The 23,683-nt window shown below is 39.1% G+C and overlaps 1 protein-coding gene across 5 annotated transcripts in view; it reads left to right on the top strand.

Moving 5' to 3' along the window:
• Positions 1–23,683, top strand: part of EEF2K (eukaryotic elongation factor 2 kinase) — a 75,228-nt gene that overhangs the window by 1,167 nt on the left and 50,378 nt on the right. For 4 of the 5 annotated variants that reach the window (XM_069084936.1, XM_069084937.1, XM_069084933.1 and 1 more), the window contains exon 2: positions 16,837–17,158. In XM_069084936.1, coding sequence (XP_068941037.1) covers positions 16,913–17,158 — 246 coding nt within the window. In that variant the 5' untranslated portion in view covers positions 16,837–16,912. Of the gene's footprint in view, positions 1–12,343; positions 12,439–16,836; positions 17,159–23,683 lie in introns of all 5 variants that reach the window. The other variant, XM_069084934.1, reaches the window with a different exon arrangement.

Raw genomic sequence — 23,683 nt, 5'->3', positions numbered from 1 at the left:
GCAGACCTGCCTTTTATTGCAGTATTGAGTTTTGGGTCTTTTTGTATTTGTTTTGTTCACATGGCAATACATCTTAAGAAACGAGAAGGTGCTGGGTCTGTGGAGGCGGCTAATGAGGTCATTAATATGCATGCTGGTTACCCAGTAGGAGGAGGAACCTGGGGCTGAGCTGGCATTGTTGCTGAAATTGACTTCCAAGTTGACAGCTGGGGGATTACACTGGAGTAACGGCTGTGATAAAGGAAGCCTGAGGGAATTTTCTTGCTTCTGGTTTGGGAGAGGAAATTTAATCCTTCTGTTAGGATTGCTTGGTTTCCTTCCCCTGGAGTAGACACATCGCTCTCACTTTGTTAGGGAAAGGTCCCAGCTGCTTCAGTTCTCTGAGCTTGTACCTCTTATAAATGTTTCCACCCTTCTAGGGGAGAAGGAAAAGGCTCGTGTGAAGAATGAGCCAGGCAGCTCTCTTGGACAGTAGAGCTTATTCTAGACTCAGGAGTGCTGGATAGGAAAATTGGAGGTTTTAGAGAAGAAACTGAAGAACGGGAGAAGTGACTTGGTCAGAGTCATTCAGTGAGTGACTGGCCAAATCAGGACCAGAACCCTGGTTCTCAATCCATTGTTCACTCAACCATACACTGTTTCAGGAAAAACAGGGAAGCTGCAGTCACATGAAAAACAACTTAGTGCCCTTGAGTTATGGACAGTGAACAGCCTATTGATACAGGGCTCCCCCACTAACTTGCTGGTCAGTCTCATTTAACCTCAGTGGACCTTCTTTTTCAAGAGGCACCATTGTTGTGAAAAGACCCATGGGATTTAAGTCATTTAACTCCTCAGGACTTCAGGTTCCATATCTGTAAAATAGGAATAATAACTCAGCTGTCACCTGGCAATTATGAAGAAAGTGCTTTGCTAACTTTGAAAATGTCATATCAGTGGAACTTATTTCTTTATCAGTTAAATCAGGATGCACTGGGTTTTAAACATATTCTTATATCATGCTTATTAAATTCAACAACTAGCAAGTTTCAAGGGCACCCAGTAAATATTTACTGAATTAATTAATCACTAATATCCCTATAGTCTTGGGAATAGAAAGAGACCCTATGACGTAGTCTTGCTCCCAGGATCAACAGGATATGACACATACAAAAAAAAAAAAAAGGCAGCTTGGCATTGTGGAGTCAAGATCTGGGTTCAGATCCAGCCACTGATCATTACTATCTGTTGATCCATGGACAGATCACTTAATCTCTTTCTGCCTCTAGTTTCAGCATCTGTAAAATGAGGGTAATCTTAAGAGCAGGACCTTCCATACAGCATCGTGATGTATGTAAAACTGCAAACTTCAGAGAGCTTTGTAAATGTGTTCTTAATAAGAAAAGAAAAACGGAATACGTTAAGTCCTACAGGACTGGATAATAGAATTTTAGAGCTAGCTGGGAGCCTTAGAAGTCATTTTATAAAGAAACTGGGGCTCAGTTAATGGAAGGATCTTCTCAGGGATCACACAGGTGATAGACTGAGTGATAGACTAAGATTTATTCCTGAAGTTTTCGACTTTAGTTCTCTTTTCCGCTATGTTTCAGACTGTAAGTCCTCCTCCACTGAGCATATTCTGAGGTCCAGGGTGATCAGGAGTGGAGGAGGGGAGAAGGCAGGAAGGAAATGTGATAGGTTTCTAGCTGAGTTTGGAAGGATAAGACAGATAAATGACAGGAGAGGATGCTAGCATAAAGTTAGGTGTGAAAATGGGAGGGAACCATTGACTGGTTTGACTGGAGCTGATGGAATGGTGTGACACATTGGAAATAATAGTAACTCACATTTACTTAGCACTTTAAAGAGTTTCCCAAATGCAGCAATGGTATAAAGTAGGTAGTGTAAATATCATCTCTATTTACAAATGAGGAAATTTTGTTTTTCACCTTGTCATATTTTCTTCCAGCATCCATTCTCCCCCTTCCATAGAGCCATCCCATATAACAAATAATATTCTTTAAAGAAAAAAAAAGGATGAAGAAAGGGGAAAAATCAGCAAAAGCAATCAATACCTCAGACAAGTTAAAAAATATATGCAATGTATTACAGTACAAAGATTTAGGAGTGAGTGGGGATGTAAGATCTAAGTTCTAACCTTAACTCTACCATAAAGCATGTGGTGTCAGGCAAGTCATTGCACATCTCATTTTAAATTTTTTCCTCTGTCCAATGAGGAGATTAGACTACATGTGCTCTAGGACCCTCTTCCAACTCTAACATTCTAAATTTTTTTTTTTTTTGCTTTCCTTGTCCTCATTGTTGCTTCCTAACTTTCTAGGCTCAACTCAGGTCTCACCTCTTCTAGGAATTCTTTCCTTACCTCTTAGATTATACATGATAGATTTAGAGCCAGAAGGTCAACTCCTATCATTTTACAGATGAAGAAACTGAGGTACAAAGAGATTAAGTGACTTGCCTATGGTTACATAGTAATATAGTTTACATATTTACAAGTAGATATTTTAGCAGGATTAGAACCCAGTCTTCCTGACTCCAAACCTGGTGCCCCATCCACTATATCGGGCTGCTTCCCCTTCCTTCACCTTCTGGATATTAATATGCTCCCTTCTGAAATAATCTACCCTACCTACCGGCATATATCACTCCTAAATTAGAGAGTAAGCTCTTTGAGGGTAGGTGCTCCTTTGTTCTTATCTTTAACCCTATCACCTACCACAGAGCCTAGCTTTTAACAAATGTTTGTGAATTGAATTGGTCTAGGAGAGTACTAGGGAAGGACATTTGTATGGGCATGTGGGTTATCTTTGAAATTGGAGTACAGAATGGTGCTTGAGTGGGGCCTGCATAATGAAGTCTGTTCATAGTCTACTTCTGCCATCTTCCAAATAACTTCATTGCTTTTCCTTGTGGGTAGTTAACACCAGCTGTCCTTTACTAATTCACTAAGTTATATAAGAGACTTTGTCATGTTTACATGGGTGTGGGAGAAGAGATCTCTTTGGATTTTCCTGTCTAGTAAATGCCACTCCCTTAGTGTATCTCTTCTCCCTTCCCCTGTAACTTTCTGATCAACTTTCTGAAGTTGAGGAATTCACTAGCCCACATCTGAAGGGGAAACCCAGTAACCCGTTGCCATAACTACTTAGCATCAGGGAAGGAGTCCAAGAGTGTTGGCCTCCAGTCTTTTAGGGAATAGAGAAAGACAACTATTGCTATAATGGCTGATGGCAAAGTACCATCAGTTACCCATAACCAGTAAATGAATACTTTGGCAATATGAATGCATCAATCTTTTCCTTTAAGAATATCAGGTCTGATATTTAGACATAAAGGGTGATACCATAAGCAAATTAGGAGAGCAAGGAATAGTTTACCCCTTAGATCTTCAGAGAAGGAAAAAATTTTATGACCGAATAAGAGAAACAGAACATCATGAAATACAAAATGGATAGTTTTGATTACATTAAATTAAAAAGATTTTGCACAAAGTCAGTGCAACTGGGACTAGAAGGAAAGCAGAAAGCTGGGAAACAACTTTTAATGCCAGTATTTCTGATAAAGGCTTTATTTCTCAAATATATAGAGAACTGAGATAAATTTATAAGAATATGAATCATTCCCCAACTGATAAATGATCAAAGAAAATGAACAGGCAATTTTCAGATGAAATGAAAGCTATCTATTATCTTATGAAAAAATGGAAGTGGTGGCTAGGTGGCAAAGCGAGTAGAGCACCGGCCCTGGAGTCAGGAGGACCTGGGTTCGGATCCGGCCTCAGACACTTAACACAAAAAAAAAATTAGCCGTGTGACCTTGGGCAAGTCACTTAACCCCAGTTGCCCTCTAAAAAAAAGGCAAAAAAAATGTTTAAAAAAAGTGGAAAAGGGGCGGCCAGGTAGCACAGAGAGTAAGAGCACCGGCTCCAGTGTTGAGAAGACCTAGAGATGGAATCCCGGGCTCAAACACTTAGCACCCACCCAGAAACACCTGGCCGTGTAACCTTGAGCAAGTTACTTAACCCCAATTGCTTCGGGTGGCCAGGTGGCTCAGCGAGTAAGAGCACCGGCTCCAGTGTCAGGATGATCTGGATCAAATCCGGGCTCAGATACTCAGCACCACACCCAGAAATAACTGGCCGTGTAACCTTGAGCAAGTTACTTAACCCGGATTGCTTAAAAAAAAAAGTGGAAAAAATATCACTATTGATTAGAAAAATACAAATTAAAACAGCTCTGAGGTACCACCTCAAAACTATCAGATTGACTAATATGACAAAAAAGGAAAATGATAAATGTTGGAGAAAATGTGGGAAAATTGGAACACTAATACATTGTTGGTGGAGTTGTGAACTTATCCAACCATTCTGGAGAGTAATTTGGAGCAACCCAAAGGGCAGTCAAACTATGCATATCCTTTGATCCAGCTATATTATTACTACCACTACCCAAAGAAATCATAAAAAAATGGAAAAGGACCTGATGCACAAAAATATTTATAGCAGGTCTTTTTGTTGTGGCAAAGAATTGGATTGAGGGGATGCCTATCAATTGGGGAATGGCTGAACAAGTTGCGGTATATGAATGTACTGGAATACTATTGTGCTATAAGAAATGATGAGTAGGAAGACTTCAGAAAAACCTGGAAAGACTTATATGAACTGATGCTGAGTGAAGTAAACAGAACTAGGAGAACATCGCACACAGGAACAGCAACATTGTAAGATGATCAACTATGATAGACTTGGTTTTTCTCAGTAATACAGTGATCTAAGACAATTCTAAAGGACTCATTATGAAAATGCCTATATCCTGTGAAAGAACTATGGAGTTTGAATGTAGATTGAAGCATACTATTTTCACTTTTTTTTTCTTTCTCTTGGTTTTTCCCTTTTGTTCTGATTCTTCTTTCGCAACATGGTTAATGTGGAAATATATTTAATATGATTGTACATGTATAACCTATATCAGATGGCTTGCAGTCTTGGAGAGGGGGAAGGGAGAGAGGGAGAAAAAAATTTGGAACTCAGTCTTATAAAAATGAATGTTGAAAACTAAAAAAAAAAAGACGTAGGTTTTTTTAACCTATGAAACTTAAAAAAAAAGTCAGATCTGGGCAAGTAAGTCTAGAGGCTTTTGTAACCACACCCTTTTTAAGCAGAAAGAAAGGTTCTCTGGAGTTTTCCACTGGAGAAGATCCTAGAAGAAGGATACTTACCTATCTTGGATTCATTGGGAAGTATATAGTGTTTTAAGGGCCATATGACTCATGCTTTTCGATCATGGTTTAACAATTTCCTGGCTTGAAATAAAATTACAGCCCTATAGTGTTTTCTCTCCTTCTGGTCTCTTTAGTGCCAGGGGAGATAGTATAGTCTTGGAAAGAACCAAATGGTTAGAAGAACACAGTACATGGCTAGCCACAAAATAAGACCTCAGGGAGGTTAGGAAGCTGGCAGTGGACCCAAGTTTATACATTTCAAGAGAATCTTGATTATATACCCTTTGTTTCCTAAAGACTCCCCTGAAGTTTTTTAAACTAATAAGTAACTATAGTAAATTGAACTCTGATGGCAAGAGTTTGTTGAGACTAATAATAACTGAGTTTTGGAGTGGAAAGTCGGGTAGAATTTATTACATATTTAAAAGATCAAAATGTATGGAATGGAGATTCACAATTTCATGCATGAGCCTCCCCCTGTGTTCCTCCAACTATATGGAAGTTTATGTTTAAAAAAAATGAATTTTAATGATAGAAGAGGTTCCAAAGAAAACAAACAAAAACAAAACCCTGCTACAGAAATGATATTTTTGTGATTCAGTTATTTATTTATTTATTTATTTTTTGCTTTTTGGAGGGGGAAGGCAGGGCAGTGGGGATTAAGTGATTTGCCCGAGGTCACACGACTAGTTTTGTGTTAAGTGTCAGGTCCTGCTAACTACAGGGCTGGTGCTCTATTCACTGCACCACTTAGGCGCCCCTAGTTATCTTTCCATATGTGAATTTGTATTCTATGCCATTTGGTTAATATATGTTTGTTTTTTATATTCGTTCCTTATTTGTGTTCTTTATGGTTTCTCTGTCTCTTGGTATATTGTGAATTTTTATTTTTTCTGTCTGATAGCATGATTGCAACTCCTGATTTTTTTTGTGGGGGAGAGATAGGAGGTTTGGGAATCATATCATGTATATATAGCACTTTCTAGTCCCAGCTTCTCATTTTCAAATTATCCATGAATAACTGACAATTATATAGTGCTTTAAAGTTTACAAACACTTTACATACATTTTTATGTCTAATCTTCATAATACCCTTGTGAAGGATATACTATAAACTAGACTCTCCAAGCTTTGTCTTTCTTGACTTCCAAAAGGCATTAGCTCCCTATTAGCAAGATTGAATGATTCTTTCAATGTGGCTATTTTCTTTGCTTTGCTTTTTTGCTTTTTTGGAGGGCAGTTGGGGTTAAGTGACTTGCCCAAAGTCACACGGCTAGTTTTTGTGTTAAGTGTCTGAGGTCAGATTTGAACTCAGGTCCCCCTGACTCCAGGGCAGGTGCTCTATTCACTGCATCACCTAGCCTCCCCATCAATGTGGCTATTTTCAAAGTTACCTCCAGCACTTTACAGCATCGGTGTTACTGAAATGAATGGTGGTGGCATGTGTTGGGTCAAAATTATTGATTGGAGCCTATTTTTAGCTGGTTTTTTTTTTTTTTGTAGTTGGCAATCAGTGTTTCTTCATCATGTGTGCTTAGCCTAGTGCCCAGGTGCTATGGAAGATAGAAGAGAAGGGCGTCATAGACCTTAAGTTAATAAACATCACTAATGTGTGAGACACTGTGTTGCTTGTATAATGGAAAGAGTAGTGGATTCATTGAGGCTAAAGACTTGGGTTCAAATTCCACCTCACACTGATGGGCTGTGTGGGCTATATGCAAATCGAATAACCTCTTAGAGCTATAATTTTCTTATCTTTAAAATGGGAATGAAACCACCTACCTCACAGGCCAAAAAAAGAACTTTGCAAACATTAAAATGCTGCATTTATATGAGATTACCATATTATTATTTTCCCAGAGGATATAGCACATACCAAAATAATAAAATACTAACAATGGGTGGGGGTGGGAGGATGGGAAGAATGAGGTAGAGGAAGTGAGCCTGGAAGGAAGAGAAAGATTCTAAGAGACATAAATGAAGAAGGAGTGAATTTCTAGTCTCCTATGGATGCCCAGAGGTAGAAGAAAACAGCTGGTAGTTCAGTTAGCTTGGAATCCAGAGGATACTGCTTGAGGGGGAATGACATAAAATAACACTGGAAAGGTAGGTTTTAGAGGAGTTTAAATGCTAACCAGTAGAGTTTTACATTTTATTCAATAGGGAGCCAGTGAAGATTTTTTGTGTGTGTCTGTTTTGTAAGGCAAATGGGGTTAAGTAACTTGCCCAAGGTTACACGGCTAGTTTTATTTTTGTGTGGATGTTAAGTTCTGAGGCCAGAACCGAACTCGGGTTCTCCTGACTCCGGGGCTGGCGCTTTTACTCACTGCACCACCTAGCCACCCCCCCCCCAAGATTTTTGAGCAGAGGTGTGACATGGTGAAATCTGTGAAAGATCAACTTGACAGCTTAAGTGCCTAGCTTCTATTCCTAATTCTGACCCCAACCAGATGTTACCATGAGTAAATCATGTCATTGGCCTGGACCTTAATTTCTCCATTTGTCAAGTTTGAAGGATAATATTTGCCATTTACAAACTTAAAGGAATGTTGTGAATCTATAATCTTATAATCATTAATGTGAAAATCTTTTTAGAAGTATAGATAGGCCATGCCAAAGTACAGGATAACATGGGGTGGGAGCAGTGAAAGGGGGTGGGAGCAGTGAAAGTGGGTGGGGAAAAAAGTGTGAGACTTGGGTTGGAATCCCAGCTCTGACACTAAATAGCTGTGTGAACTCGGACACATCCCATCACCCCCAGGCTCAATTTCTTCGTCTTTAACACTGAGATAATGATCATAGCACTGACTGTGTATCACAGGACTATGAGTCAGTCAGTAACCATTTATTAAGTGCTACTGTAGTAGGCATACCAAGGTCCCATGTACTAAGCCCTAGGGATATACAAAGAAAGGTAAAAACCAGTCTAGGTCCTCCAGGACTTTATAATCTCATGGATAATGAGTATAGTACATGTTAACCTCAGAGGATTGTAGAGGTGTGGGTCATTGTTATTGGTTTGTGAGATAGCAAACCAGTTTGTGTTTATGTTTGTACATGGGTGGGAAAGAGGTAACCTTTGGCTAGAGAATTCTGTTGCTTTCTACTAGACTAACTGGTCTGTTTTAGGATCACATTTGGGCCAGTCTTAATTCCTGCATCCTTCTGGCTTATATCCCAGGACTCATCTTGGAATCTTTCCTTTTCCTCCTCACCCATACCTAATCAGATGCCAAATCTTTCTTTTTGTTCCTTCCTCCACAACTTCTTTCACTTCTACCTCTCCTGCTTTGTCTCTGTTCATAAAGATAACACCCTATTTCAGGCCCTCATTTTCTCTTGCTTGGTGTTGCAATGGGCTTCTAGTTAGTTTTCCTTCAGGCTCTCCCTTCTCTAATCCATCTTCCACATAACTATCAGATTGATATTTCTAAAAAGGCACTCCCTCCCAACTCAGAAATCTTTTTTTTTTAATTTCAGTTTTATGTTCACTTTCAAATTGTCTCTGCCGCCCTTCTCCCTTTCCCACCCAAAGAGAAAGCAATAAAACTCATTACAAACATGAATAGTCATGCAAAATAAATCCCATTTTTTCTTTGTCCCCCAAGAGAGAAAGGAAGAAAGGAAGGAAGGAAGGAAAGAAGGAAGGAAGAAAGAAAGACAAAGAAAAGGAAGGGAGGAAGAAAGACAAAGAAAAGGAAGGAAGAAGAAAAATATGCTTTATTCTGCAGTCTGATCCCATCAACTCTCTATTTGGAGATAGATACCATTTTTTATCATCCTTAGAGTCATGGTTGGTACTATCTAGCTGAAAAATCTTCAATGACTCTCTGTTGCCTATAGGACAAAATACAAAATTCTTAGCCTGACATTTACTGCTCTCCATAGTCTGGCTCCCACCTAACCTTCCAGTCAAACTGGACTACTTACATGATGTCACATATCCTTACAACACACCTTTGCACAAGTGGTCCCTCATGTCTGGAATGCCCTCCTCACCTAACCCCTTGAACCCTAGCTTTCTTTAAAACATGGCTCAGGTCCACCTTGTACTTGAGGCCTTTCTTGATTTTTTCAATTACTAAGACTCTTTCCTTTTGACTGAAATTACTTTCACTTTCAATCAAACCTGGAAAGACTTAGATGAACTGATGTAGAGTGAAGAGAGCAGAACCAAGAGAACATTGTACACGGTAACAACATTATATAATGATCAACTGTGAGTGGCTTAGCTGTTCTCTGCAATACAGTGATCCAAGAAAATTCTAAAGTACTCATGATGAAAAATGCTATCCATCTCTAGAGAAAGAATGGAAGGAATCTGAATGCAGATTGAAGCATGCCATTTTCCCTTTATTTTTTTCATGGCTTTTTTCTTTTGGTCTGCTTCTTTCACAACATGACTAATATGGAAATATGTTCTACGTGATTGCATATATATAACATTTCAAATTGCTTATTGTCATCTTAGGGAAGTGGAAAGTAGAAGGGAAACAAAATTTAAAAAAACTAAATGTTAAAAATTGTCTTTACATGTAATTGATAAAATAAAATGCTATTAAGAACATAAAAAGAAATGACTTTCAATCAATAGACTTTGTACAGACTTAATTAAATATCCATACCTCCCCTCCTTAGAATGTGAGTTCCTTGAGGGAAGGGACTTTTTTTCTTTTGGAGGGTGTGTCTTTCTATCCCCAGTACTTCATACAATGCCTAGTCCCAGCAGTCATTTGACAGATGTTTTACCTGAATTGACTTATCCCTACAAATTACTGATTGAATATGGATCTAACCCCCTAAAATTTGTTACAGTATTTCATTTTCTCTCTCTGTCTTAATTGACCTTAATTGTTATTAACACTACAGACTGGGCCAGAACCATCCCAGGATTTTCAAGATTTATTCATTTAAATCAAAGTAGCTCTATCTGCAAAGGACTTGCCTCATGTCATTCTGATTAACTTTGTACCTGGCTCCCTGGTTTCTACATCAGAGACTGGGAAAACCCACCCATGTGGGTACCAATTAAGAAAGTGAAAAACCTGTGATTGACCCAGGATCACAGCTAGTAAGTGTCTAAGGCAGGATTTGAACCCAGATGCTTGACTCCAGGTCCTGTATACTCTCCAGTATACCACACTGCTTCTTAAAGGAACAAAGAGACAAATCAAGATGTGAAAGACAGAAGACTTGGAGGTGGGGTCAAAAGGAACATTGCCATTGCATTGCCATCTCCCCAGTCCAGGCCATCATCATCTCTGGTTTTTTGCAGTGGTCAACCGCCTGGTTGTTTTACCTCAATCCCTTTTCCCTCGAATCCATCCTATACATTGTCATTCTTCTTAAATACCACTCTGCACAGATCACCCTCACACTTAGAGCTGGAGAGAAGTCCAGACCTCTTAGCTGGGGATTCAGGATTGTCTACAATTAAGATGCTCACCTTTCCGATTTAACTTCCACTACTCCAACCCAAACCCCACCCTTGTAAGCCACAGTGGTCTGTTCTTTGTTCCCAAGGGTCCCATGCATGCTCCTGACTTTATTCATGCCATTATAGTACCTCGACCCCTCCCTCCACTTCCCAACTCCCAATACACACTTAAGAATGAACTGATTTCCCTCACAACTTTTCAACCTACCTAAATCTTGGTCTTTTTACAGGCCCTGCTCAAGCTCCATCTCCATGAAGCCTCTTTTAGGTACCCCAACCCTTAGCAATCTCTCCTTTCTCAGAATTCCTGTGGCACTTTCTACCTTTAACTGTTCACTTTCCAGTTGGCCTGTATTGCCTTATGCTGTTATGTAATTTTTTTTTTCTTTTTGGAGGGGAGAGGGCAGGACCATTGGGGTTAAGTGACTTGCCCAAGGTCACATGGCTAGTAAGTGTTAAATGTCTGAGGTCAAATTTGAACTCAGGTCCTCCTGACTCCAGGTCTGGTGCTCTATTTACTGAGCCACCTAGCCGCCCCGTTAAGTATGTATTGTGATTTCTCAAGGAAATTGGAAGCTTTTCCAGTGCAGGGATCTTTGTCTTTTTTTTCCCTAAAAAATTATACTTTAACATTCATTATTTAAAATTTTGAGTTCCCAATTCCCTCCTTCCCTTCAGCCTCTCCTCCACCCATTGAGGATGCAAGCATATCATAGCAAATTTACATGTGAAGTCATGAAAGTCTATTTCCATATAAGCCATGTTGCCAAAGAAAAATTAATTTTAAAAAGTATGCTTCGATTTGTACTTAAGAGTTCACCAGTTCTCTCTCTCTGTAGGTAGATAGGGGTTTTCATTGCAAATCCTTTGGGATTGTCTTGATTATTTTATTGATTAGAGTAGTTAAATCTTTCACAGTTGATCATTGTTACAACATTGCTTTTGCTGTGTATGGTTCTCCTGGTCCTGCTCTCTTTACTTTGCATCAGTTCATATAAACGTTCCCAGGTTTTTCAGAAACCATCTTTGTCATTTCTCATAGCACAGTAGTATTCTATCCTAATCAGATACAAGACCTTGTCTTGTTACCTCTTTGTACCCTAAATCAGTGCCCTAACCCTCGACATTCAGTACCTTTGGTGAAATTGATAACAAAATGGTCTATTGCTTTTAGATAGAAGGGACAGGCTTTGAGCTAATGCACATGTGCACAGAACCCATTTGATCATGTCTAACTTACCTCCAGGTAAGTTGATCCATTGAGGTTAAGTAATAGCCAGTGATGAATCTACTGCTTCATATTCATGCCCCAGGAAAAGAGAAATAGTGTTCTTTGGAGACCAAATAATGACCTCTGGGTAGAAGGAACAGTTTATTCGCTTGTGGGGGAGGAAATGTTTGCTTTTCTTAGCTTTAAAATTTCCTAGAATTTAGTGCATAATCTCACCCTGTTAGGGTTAGTTAATGGTCCCTTGAGGGTAATTGGGACCCTTGTGACTTGGGGCCTGAAGCTCAAAGCCATAAATAGCACCGGGTTCGTAGAGACTCCTACAGATTGTAGGTGGGGTAGGGGGGGTGAGAGGGCAGGAATTAGGTTATAAATCAAGCTGGGAATATTATTCAACTCATGCCATGCACCAAAGCCTTTATGATTTTATCTTCTTTTGTACCACAACTCCCCTACAGAGAATAAAGCTCTGAGGCAGAGAGCCAGGGACTCTTGAAGCCCTGTAATATTATAGTTGAAGACTCAGGATAACAGCAGACACATCTTTTCTTAGGTAAGAGGAAAATGTTAGGATTTTTTTTTTAATTATGTGGTTAGCACTGTGCAAGATAGGTTGGTCTCAAAAGAAGGTGATTTATGGCTATGAAGTTGTTTCTGGTTAGTGCTATGCATAGGGAGAAATGAGGGAAAGATTCATCCCTTTTCTCCAAACTTGGCCATCAAAGGTATCATGGCCCAATATGAGAACAAGACTGCTTTGGGACTGTGGTGAGCTCTGGTTAGGCTACAAGGCTCAGCAGTATGCATTTTGAACATAGTTTTCCTGATATGGAGGCTGCCAGACATAACTGTAAAGTCAGATGGTGGTGAATTAAATGGCCCCAGAGGACAGATCTGGAAATGGTATGTTCCCTTGGGGGCTCTTTTTTGAAATTTTGCTACTAAACAGACATCCATGTTCCTAACCTTGTCATGACCCCAAATCCCTAACTCTGCAGTGCCCTCTCTCTCATGTACTCAAATTGTTGTGCTAAGAGGCAGAGCATTTATTTCCATTCTGTCCCATTTTTTTTTTTGTCACCAGTCCCATTCTACCTCTAAGGACAATGTTCCACCATTAACCAAAGCTAATCTAAGCCTGAGGAAGACTTCCCTGAACCTTCTGCCTTTTGGTGGTCTCCAGGATCCAGATCAGAAAATATGGAATTAAATCAGTTTTCTTATAAGAACAGAGGTTCTTAACCTGGGGTCCATAAACTTTTCTTTCTAAATTTGATAATTGTACTTCAATATAATTAGTTTACTTTGTAATCCTGTATGTTTTATGTATTTAAAAACATTATTCTGAGAAGAGGTCCAGGGTTTCACCAGATGATACAAAAAAAGTGAAGAACCTAATTTGCCTATACCTCCCTTAGCCAGATTCCAAGCTAGACATGCCATTGTAAATCTTCTTTTGAATACAGGGTGAAATAATTGTCTCATGAGGTGGGATGGAGTGGGGTGGTGGTAATTTCGACGCAGTTTTGAAATTCGGGACCACTGCTGCTTCTGGAAAACTGAAACAGCTACGACAACTCCCAGATTATTTGCCACATACGGCGCCTTATTCAACATCGGAGGGGACCTTTCGCTTATAACCCTTGGTTGAGTGCATATTGGCTAGGAGGATCAACCAACTCTATGCAACGTGGGAAATATTGCCTTCTGAGAACTTAAGAGTTCAGTTAAGGAGATAAATGTATATGCATAGAAGAAAACTTAGAGACTAGTCTTAGAATGTTGCAATAATAGATACGACCCTGAAGTCTATGAGAGATCAGCAGGAGGAAAGGGTTCCATTTTTTTCAGAGAAAGACTTTGAAGGATGGTAAGGAAAGGGTGGGAATGAGCAGGGTATTACAGGCAGGCATTATTTCTTGTGTAACACCCTAAATTCTTCAACACTCAGCAACTTGTCTGGTTGTATAAGGTCCTGTAAGGAGAGATGTTGATGGATGAGGAGGGAGTGAAAAGTTGGAGGCTACTTAAGAATAGAAACATCTGTTCTTCCTAGAGGCTGGGAAGAGCCTCCTGAATGCCCAGATTTGGAAGACACCCAGTGGAGTTGTCCCCTTTCAGTGATAAATGAGCTTGGAGAGGGCGAAATCTCCCAGAGATTTCAGCCTGGGAAGCTGAAACGTGTTCTGGGATAGGAGCCAGGGAACTTAAGGATCAGGCAGCAGAGGGGACCCCCTGGACACACCCTGGATTTGTGGTCTGGAGCAGCTGACTATGCCAAGAACTTAGGGCCAAGTCTTACCTTGGATTGTCACAGGCCACTAAGGTTGGTCAGAAGCCTTTAATGATAGACACTGACCTCATGAGCAAAGTAGAGGGGCCCCTTTGGAGAAAATATTTTCTAGGAAAAGGCAAGCTTATAAAAGAAATAAATTAGGTTGTGATTATTCGAATTCCAAAAGTGTTCCATGTCAATAGCAGTATTGATCTCACATTTTTACATCTCAAGTTCAGGGAAGTCCCACACGAGGACAACCTGGGACCATTTCTACTCCAGATATTTGCTAGTTATATGATTCTGGACAAGTCAGTGCCTCAACTAGAAAATAAATGGGTTGTATCTGAAGGCCTCTAAGGGTTTCTTTCAGTCCTAAATCCTTATCTGTTGCCAGATGCTTAGCTCCACAACAGACATGTAGTGGGTGGCTTATGCTGTCTTCTGGCTTAGGTTTCCCTTTACTCAGGGGCCATCCTGTCCTGGATGAAGTGTCAGCCTGGGGTCAGCATGGCCAAGGTTTCAAAAAAAGATCATCTAGCAATTAGAAACCCAGTTCAAGGCTAGGGTCATATAGCCCTAAAGATTTTATTCCAGACCCTTTAAAGGAAACTGAACTTGCTACCTGTAAGGAACTCAAGAAAATAATTTTAAAATAAAATATGAAAAGACTGCAATAGTTCCTAAGAAAGGTCTTGATAGTAACCTCAATAATAATTAGTTTACATTTTGTTTCATAAAAATTCAAAGGGATTTCATATGTACTATCTTATTTTGTCCTTTAAAAACAAACAAAAGATGGAGTTGTGTTGAGATAAGGTAGAGCTGGGCGTATTCTTCCCTTTTACAGATAAAGATACTGGGGCAGGAGGAGATTAAAATTTGCCCAGACTCACATTTCGGATTAGTGACCACCCCAGGACTAAGAATAAGGATTTTTCTCACTCCCATGCTTGGGTAAAACTTGACCTAACAGGTGTTTCCTCCTTCTGCCCTGGCCACACCCTTCTTAACCCTGCAGGGCTGACTTCAAGGCACGACAAATACATACATAGTCACACATTTGTGCCATGCTTTTTTAATCAAAATCAATCAGTCAGCATTTATTAAGCACCTACTATGTTCCAGATACTGTGCTAAGCATTAGGGATACACACACAAAAAAGGCAAAAGACAGTCCCTGTCCTCGAGGAGTTTACAATTTAATGCTGCTCAGAAGAAAGTCCACAGAGTGGATCTATAAAAAGCACACAAAAATGTCTCAAGTCTGAGGGAGTTGAATGTATTAGATTAGGGGGAAGAGGTCCTGAGTTCCAGATCTGGAGGGCCCTTGTCAGAACCAGCTCAAAAATACTATTTTTCCACATACCCAGGAATATCTAAGTAGGGTAATTTGAGATTCATGTCTTATGGACAACCCTCTTTTTGTTGTTGTTCTATATATGTGGAAGTGATTGTTTTGTAAACATCAAATGCGGAGTAACAAAAAATTTAATTTTAAGTAAAAAATAGTAACAACTAGGTACAACCTCGATGTGGCATGCTGCTTTAAAGCAGGGGTTCTTAACCTTTTTCTTGGTGTGGCCCCCTGTGGCTCTCAGGTGAAGAGTATGAACTACCTTCTCAGAAAAATGGTGGTACAGTGGATGGGGCACTGGGACAGGAGTCAAGACCTGAATCCAGATGCTGCCTCAGACACTTACTAGATATTTAACCTTAGGCAAAGCACTTAGCCCCTGTTTGCTTCAGTTTCTTCATCTGTAAAATTGGGGATAATAATAACTGCATCTCCACGGTTGCCGTGAGGGTCAAATGAGATAATTTTAAAGCGCTTAAAATAGTGCCTGTCATACAGTAAGCACTATAAAAATGTTAGCTATTATTATGATTGATATTTTAATGGACAAATTAAAATTCAAAGGATTATAAAGGAAACCAATTGCACTGAAATATGGTTTGTATATATATGTATATATAAAATAATTTCACAGATGCACACACACTCACACTCATACACACACACACCCCTTAGAGAGAGTGTCATAATCTCTGCGTCCTACTGAGTTTTCCTCCATCCACCCTCAGCAGTACCCTGTAGTGTCATATTATAGCACAAATCTGCCTGCAAATCCAAACCAGATTAAAATGTAATTGAAGAATACTTCACAAAATGAATAAAAACACAGTAAAACATAGATAACAACGGGGGCATCTAGGTGGCACAGTGAATAGAGCACTGGCCCTGAAGTCAGAGGATATGAGTTTAAATCCGACTTTAGACACTTGACACTTACTAGCTGTGTGACCTTGGGCAAGTCACTTAACCCCAATTATCTTGCCTTCCCCACCTCCAAAAAAACTCTCAAACCATAGATAACATTACATATTAAAATTGTCATATGCAGCTCACAGGGATACTTTTGTATGGATTAGCTGCCCCCATTTCTATTTGGGGTTTTCACAACCGTACTAGAAAAGTAAGGTGTTCTGAGGGTCTAACTTGCCATCAGTGCGATTCCTTTCAAGCCCTAGGCTTGTGCATTGATGCTTATTTCCATGGCTGACTTAGTAGATGCTTTGTTTTGTTTGCTGTAATCTCTCCTGAATAAAGTTACTAGAAAATGTATATGCCTTTGACTAAATGGCACTCGCTGCTTTGTCTTGATTTCTTGGCAGGCGCCTCCTCATCAAATTTGCCCTGTCATTCTGGCTGCTTCCGTCACCACGTGGGTAAAACGGGCACCCTACAAACATGGCAGACGAAGACCTTATTTTCCGCCTGGAAGGCATTGACAATAGCAGGTCACCTCACTCCCATCATGCTGGCTTTTCTGATGATGACAGCGATGGGGAGGATAGCTATTACATCTGCCCCATCACAGATGACCCTGGCTGTAACAAGATTGCTAATTCCAAGGTCTCTAACTACTACAGCAACTTAACCAAGAATGAACAATATGGATCCAGTTGTTCTCCTGGAAATTCCTTCCATTTTAAGGTGAGTATCTTCCTGGAAGTCACCATGTGGGAGGCCACTCAGGGTACAATGAAGAAATGCTGGATTTAGAGTCAGAGGACTTGGGTTCCAGATCTGTCTCTGCTAGTTATTAACTGTGTGACCTTGGCCAAGATTGGAGATTTAGGGGGACTCTCTGTGCTTTGAAACTAAAGCTATAATTCTAAATGAGTCTTAGAGACAATTAAGGTATTTATCTTTCTGGGCATAGGGTTCCTTCTCTTAAACTACTTTGAGGTCTCTCTGGAAACACACTGTTCAACCTTCTCACAAGCTGTTCAAGTGATGGCACCATGATAGGATCAGGTCCCAGCTTGCCTAGAGTTCCAAAGGCCTCTTTAAGTGTTGGTGTTAAAAACTGCCCTGTTTAAAAAATGCAGCTCTGTGGCTGGTTATTGAATTTAAGCACCAGCTGAAAAAAAGTTTGTTAGTGGAAGGGAACTCGGCAGCCACCTTAGTCCAAGCCCCATACATAAAGTTAATTCCTTCTCTAACGTACCAAAGTGGTCATGCTCTGTGGGCTGCCTGGTTGGACAGCCCCTCTGCCTGAAGACCAGGAGGAGTCCATCACTTCTCAAGGCAAGCCCATTTTAGTTTTGGTCATGCCTAGTTATTATAACATCAAACTTAAATTTGCCTCTTTTCAGTTTGTACTCATTGCTCCTAGATCTGCTATATGAGGCCGATTTTTTCCCTTTCCGTTGATAATGATGGGCAAAATCCTTCTATACTTATGAAGTGTGGGTCTAAGTTCCTTTCTAGATGAGACAAATAAAAATGCCTGAGAGAGCCAATTCTTGCTTATTTGGAGGCTAATGAGCCGAGACTACCCTGTTTCCTGACAATTTGTTCTTGTTGCATACCCTAGCATCTTTTGTCTGGATAAGGAGGAGCCTTAGAACCCCCACTATTTCCTGGCTACTTTGTAAGGGCAGAGAAGAATTATAAAATGAACCTCATCTCCAAGTTGCTTTGGGCAGCAATAGATTAAGTGGGAGGAAAAGATAATATAGCCCCAAACCCCACAACATTTATATCTATGAGCTCACAACATACTATGTCTTGAATTCCAGTTATATCAGTGAGTCAAAACAATTACTAGAAGAATAAGGGATACTTCTACTGTAGGCCACAGTTACCCTGTTCTTCCTCACCCCTCCTTCCCCTCCATTCCCCTCCTTCCCCTATCCCTCTGCCATCCACCCTTTCCCTGCTGGCATTCATCTTGTATAACACCAAGGTGACTTGGGGGTTTTTTTCATTTCATAATATTTATTTATTTTGCTCTATGGTTTTCTTCCTTTCAGAGAAATAACATGGGGGTGGGGGCAAGAGGGTGACACAGAAACCTATATTTTGATGCTGCTTCTGTTAAGACCATTATCTCAGTTGTGAATAGAAAATAAATTCTTGATAAAGTTTTGAAATAAAGTATTGTGGACAAGATAGGTGGATTTGATCATATAAATGCTGAAAAATTCTCTGTAACAGAAACCAAATATAATCAAAGAAAAGCGACAGTTCAGGGGGGAAAAATCTCCATGGCAAATACGTTCAATGAAAGCTTGCAATCCAGGAACTGTTCCAGACTTATAACACCCAGTCCACAGTGGAGTAGTGGTCAAAGAACACAAACACTTTACAAGAGGAAGCACAATTATAAATAATCCCTTGAAAGATTGTTCATTTTCCCTAATACTCAGAGAAATGTATTTTAAAGTAACCACTTTACTCAAAATCACCAAAAATAATTTTAAATGGATAAATATTGAGGAGGTGTGTGTTATAGGTTTATGCCTATGCTGTTGGTGGAGCTGCAAATTGGTAAATAGCCTTTACCCAGTAAACCCATTAAAGTAATTTATTTCTTACTGAAAGGGAAAACAACAGTCCATACAAAAATATTTATATCTCTATTGTTTATAACAGTGAAAAACCTAGGAGCAGCCCAGATTTATAGTGCTTAATTATTAGTTGAATAAACTGTGATATTTAAGTATAATAACAGTGCTATTAAAATAGCAAAGTATGTTTTGATGGGTCCATGATTTCATTTACCAGTTTAAAGAAATAAGGACATATTTTATATGGAATAATGCAGAGCAAATAAAGTAGAATTGGTGTAATGAGAGTTATACTGGCTATGACCAATTTTTTTTTTTAAACTACGCATGTATACAAAGAGATTGGAATGGGGCATAATAGGATAATTGATAAACTGTTACATTTTATTCTGTTTTGTAAAGAGTTTTGAATATATGCATCTTTATAGTAAGTTCATAATTAAAACTATTTTGAAAAAAGAATGATGATTGAATGGAAAGAGAAAGTTGAAACTAATGGCCAGAATGGGGATTTCAGTTGTCCATGATGGTAACTACCTTGAGTTAATTTTGTGGATAGAAATCTTATTAGTTCCCATAGATTCAGTTGGGGTTAAGTGACTTGCTCAAGGTCACACGGTTAGTAAGTGTTAAGTGTCAGAGGCTGGATTTGAACTCAGGTCCTCCTGACTCCAGGGCTGGAGCTCTATTCACTGCACCACCTAGCCGCCCCTCTAAGACATCTTATCAGGGTATCAACATCCTCCCAATCATCCCCCACCCCCTCAAAACTTAGGGGTCATCCTCAACTCCTTACTCTTGCCACCCATATCCATTCCATTTCCAGTCTTCTTATTTCTACCCTTATGACATCTTATATATGGCACCTTCTCTTCCACCCTCATTACGTGAGGGCAGGCCCTCATCACTTCACACCTAGACTATTCAAATAGCCTTCAGGATTATTTCCTTGCCTCAGTTACTTCCCCATTAAAGCCCATCCTTCATTCAGCTGGTAAATTGATTTTCTTAAAATGCAGGTCCAGCCATGTCACTGCCTTATTCAGGATCTCTGAATAAGGATCTCTCCAGGATCAAATATAAAATCCTCTGTTTGGTGTAATTAAACACAGTGCTCAACATATAGTAGGTCCTTAATAAGTGCTTGTTTGCTGACTTGTTGGCTTGATTTAAGTACAGTGTGAAATGGGAATGATATTTATATGACGCACTTTACAGGTTGTCTTGGGGAAAGTACTTCATGAACCTTAAAGCATTATATAAGTAGAAGTTATTATTATTTTTAAATAATAGTCACAGTGGCAAGCTGCCTTGGGCACACAGCTACTAAAGCATATGATATCTGGGTTACAACACAGTGGTGTGCTGGTTTAACAATCAGCTTTCAAAAAAAATGTGTGTTTGTATATGTGTATTTGTTGGTCAGTCCCATCAGTCGTGTCTTACTCTTTGTGACCCCATTTTGGGGTTCTCTTGGCAAAGATACTGGAGTGGTTTGCCATTTCTTTCTCTAGCTCATTTTACAGATGAGGAAACTGAGGCAACCAGGGTCATACAACTTGTCCCTGTTTGAGGCTAGATTTGAATTCAGGTCTTCCTGACTCCTGGCCTGGCACTCTATTCACGGCATCACCTAGTTGCCCTTTTGTATGTACATATTTACTTATTATAAGTTTTACAGATATAAAGGATATATATTACAATTTACAAACAATAAAACATACAGTACTCTTTATTGTAAATTCAATATAGCCCAGAATACTTTTGTTGATTTTGCCAAACTCTTATATCCATAGCCAATCTACGGTTACAGTTCAACCATGATTTGACAAATGGAATTTCATCTCAATCTGCTCTTCTGCCAATAAATTTATTATTGTTCTTAAATCTGACATGTGATCTACTGTTTAATCTATTTCTCCCATTCATGAAAGTTACATCCATAAACTGAAGCCTCTTTCTGCTTTAGCATGACCAATAACAATCGTGCTAACTTTTTTTTATATGTTTGTAGGGATTGGAACATTATTCGATTTCTACATTATTATATACAAAATCCTGAAAATTATTCAAATCAGCTTCATGTTTTACAATTTAAGATGATACATATTTTTTTACCCTCTCTCCATTGTGAAGATAGTTTTTCATAAGACCACATAATCCACACAATTAAAAATGCATTCATTGTTTTTTCTGTCCAATAAAAGATCTAAGTTTGTGTTGAAGTATATTTTCTAGTAGCCTATACCTAGGAGGAGCATTAAGTTTATTATTTTTATTAAACGGGATGTCTTTAATCTTAATTGAATTAATGAAATCTTCAACCCAAGCAATACTTATGCTTTCCAGTACCAATTTTCAAATTTTTCCAAAGCTGTGCTGGTGGGATTGATTAATTTTGAGCTTTCTGAATGTTAGTTTGTCTTGACTACAGTGAATTTGAAAGTAATGAAAATTCCTCAGGAATGTAAATCATTAAGCAAGGTCTTACAAGAAATTAATATTAGCTAATCTCCTTGCCAACAAGAATAGGAATGAGAAAAAGCAGGATTTACCTGCCTTATAGCAGTAGTGTCTTGTAAAATACATAGCACCTATCTCTCAGTCCCAGTACCCAATTTTAATAGTTCATTTTACCTATAAAGAACTATACATTTTAAGTTCTTTATATTTTCTAGCTTTTTTATTAGATTGGTGATAAATAAAATAAACCTTATCTAGAAATATTTTAAAGTTACAAACTTGTTTTATTTCAGATATTGAACCATCAAGGGGTAATTGCAGTTGATTATAATAATCAGAGAATAATAATTAGTTGATTTTAGGAAAATTTTCCAACAATTTCATAGCTACTCAAGACTTTCAAAATACAATCAAGTTTGCTTTTAAATATTTATTATTAAAGTCACATTCATTTAAAGTAGACGGTGTATTGAAAATACATTCTACTGTGGTTGACACCAATTCTTCTGAAGCAAAAAATAACATTATTGGTACAGGAGGTGTTCAAACTGTGCACTGACTGTGTTTAACAACCGGTTGTCAAAATTCCTACAGATTTAACAACCAGCTCTAAGTACGCCACTGCACCTGTTGTGATCCAGATAACTGTGGCATGTGTCTGCAAGCTGCAAAATAAAGTTCTCTTCCTCCTTAGGACCTAACCCTTTTGTTTTCTGCTTTTTCAAGGGAAGTAGCTTTCCACCTGCTTCCTATTCTTCTTTGCTAGTTACTACCCCCAGATGCATGTGACCATGTTATACTGTCTTAAGAGGAAGTTCCTTTGGTCCAGATGAGACCTTAGATTCCAGAATGGGGAGGGTTGGGTGAGAGGCTTAGGATACCAGGAAAATGATACTATCTCCCTTTTTTAAAAACGGGATCCTAAAGTTTAAGTTTAAATAGTAATTTGGTTAAAGGCAAATGAGTTGTATCAAGGAGATGAAAATGAACAAGAAAATGAAAGTTCATAAGATTCAAAGAATTCGAGCTGGAAAGAAACCAGCTATAGTTTTATAGGTGAGGAAACTGAAATCCAAGAACTGAGGTGATTTGCCCAAGGTCCCACAGGCAGTACCAAAATGTGGTTGGGATTTGAACCCAGATCCTCTGACATCAGATTCAGAGTACTTACCATTCTGTGCCTTCAGCATGAAACTGGAACTCTCAGGACTGTTGACTATAATTAAATAGCATATGTATTCCTAAATAATCTTTACAGTGTAGGAGAGACAGACCTCATAAGTAGTAAATTTAAGACTCAGACCCAGGTCTTCTGAGTCATGTTGAGTTATTTGTTCCACTGGGCAGCCTCTCATTTTCTAGCAAAGTAGAAGTGTAGTTTTTGCCCCAGATTGAGAAGCATGGGGATATCCTAAGTTATCTATCTGAGAGAGAGAGAGACAGAGAATGTGATTCTCAAAAATGAATTTTTATTTGCTTTAAATGTATGTCTGCTATATTGGGTTGGGGAGGGAGGGACAAGTTAAATTGAAGGATAAGGTGCTTTAGCCCCTTGTGTCTTCCCTTCCCCCATTCCTCCAAGTGATGAAAATTATGGAATAGATCAGACTTTTGCCTCTAGCACTTTGGGGAAAGTAGAGGTTTGGCACTTATGTACACTTGGGCATTTCCTGGATTTTTTTTTATCTGCGACTAGAGAGGAGAAGAAGTAACCAGCAGACACACTGAGGATTTTCCGTGATACTTTGTGAGCACATGGGTGTGGAGACTTGGATTTGTCAATATTTTCATTGAGAAGAGGTCAAAATAGTGCAGTGGAGGGCGGTTAGGTGGTGCAGTGGATAGAACTCCAGGATTAGAATCAGGAAGACCTGAGTTCAAATCTGGCCTCCGAGTTACTAACTGTGGGACTCTGGGCAAGTCACTTAACTTTGTCTGCCTCGGTTTCCTCATCTGTAAAATGTGCTGGAGAAGGAAATGGCAAACGGCTCCAGTATCTCTGCCAAGAAAACTCCAAATGGGGCCACAGAGAATCGGATGTGACTGAAAAAAAAAGACTGATCAATAAGTGCAGTGGAAAAAAATGATGACTATGGGTTAAAATTTTAAAAAGAATGCATGTGCTTATTTGCAAGAGAATTGTTAAATTTATTCTTTGTAACCTTGGGCAAGTCCTTTCACTTGTCTAGGTCTCATTTTC

This window comes from Petaurus breviceps, unplaced genomic scaffold (genome assembly GCF_028583685.1).
Source record: "Petaurus breviceps papuanus isolate PSGF00001 unplaced genomic scaffold, PetGlider_PUasm1.0 175, whole genome shotgun sequence".
Classification (NCBI taxonomy): domain Eukaryota; kingdom Metazoa; phylum Chordata; class Mammalia; order Diprotodontia; family Petauridae; genus Petaurus; species Petaurus breviceps.
Note: the sequence above shows the minus strand (reverse complement) of the source record. Positions and strands in the feature narration are given on the sequence as shown.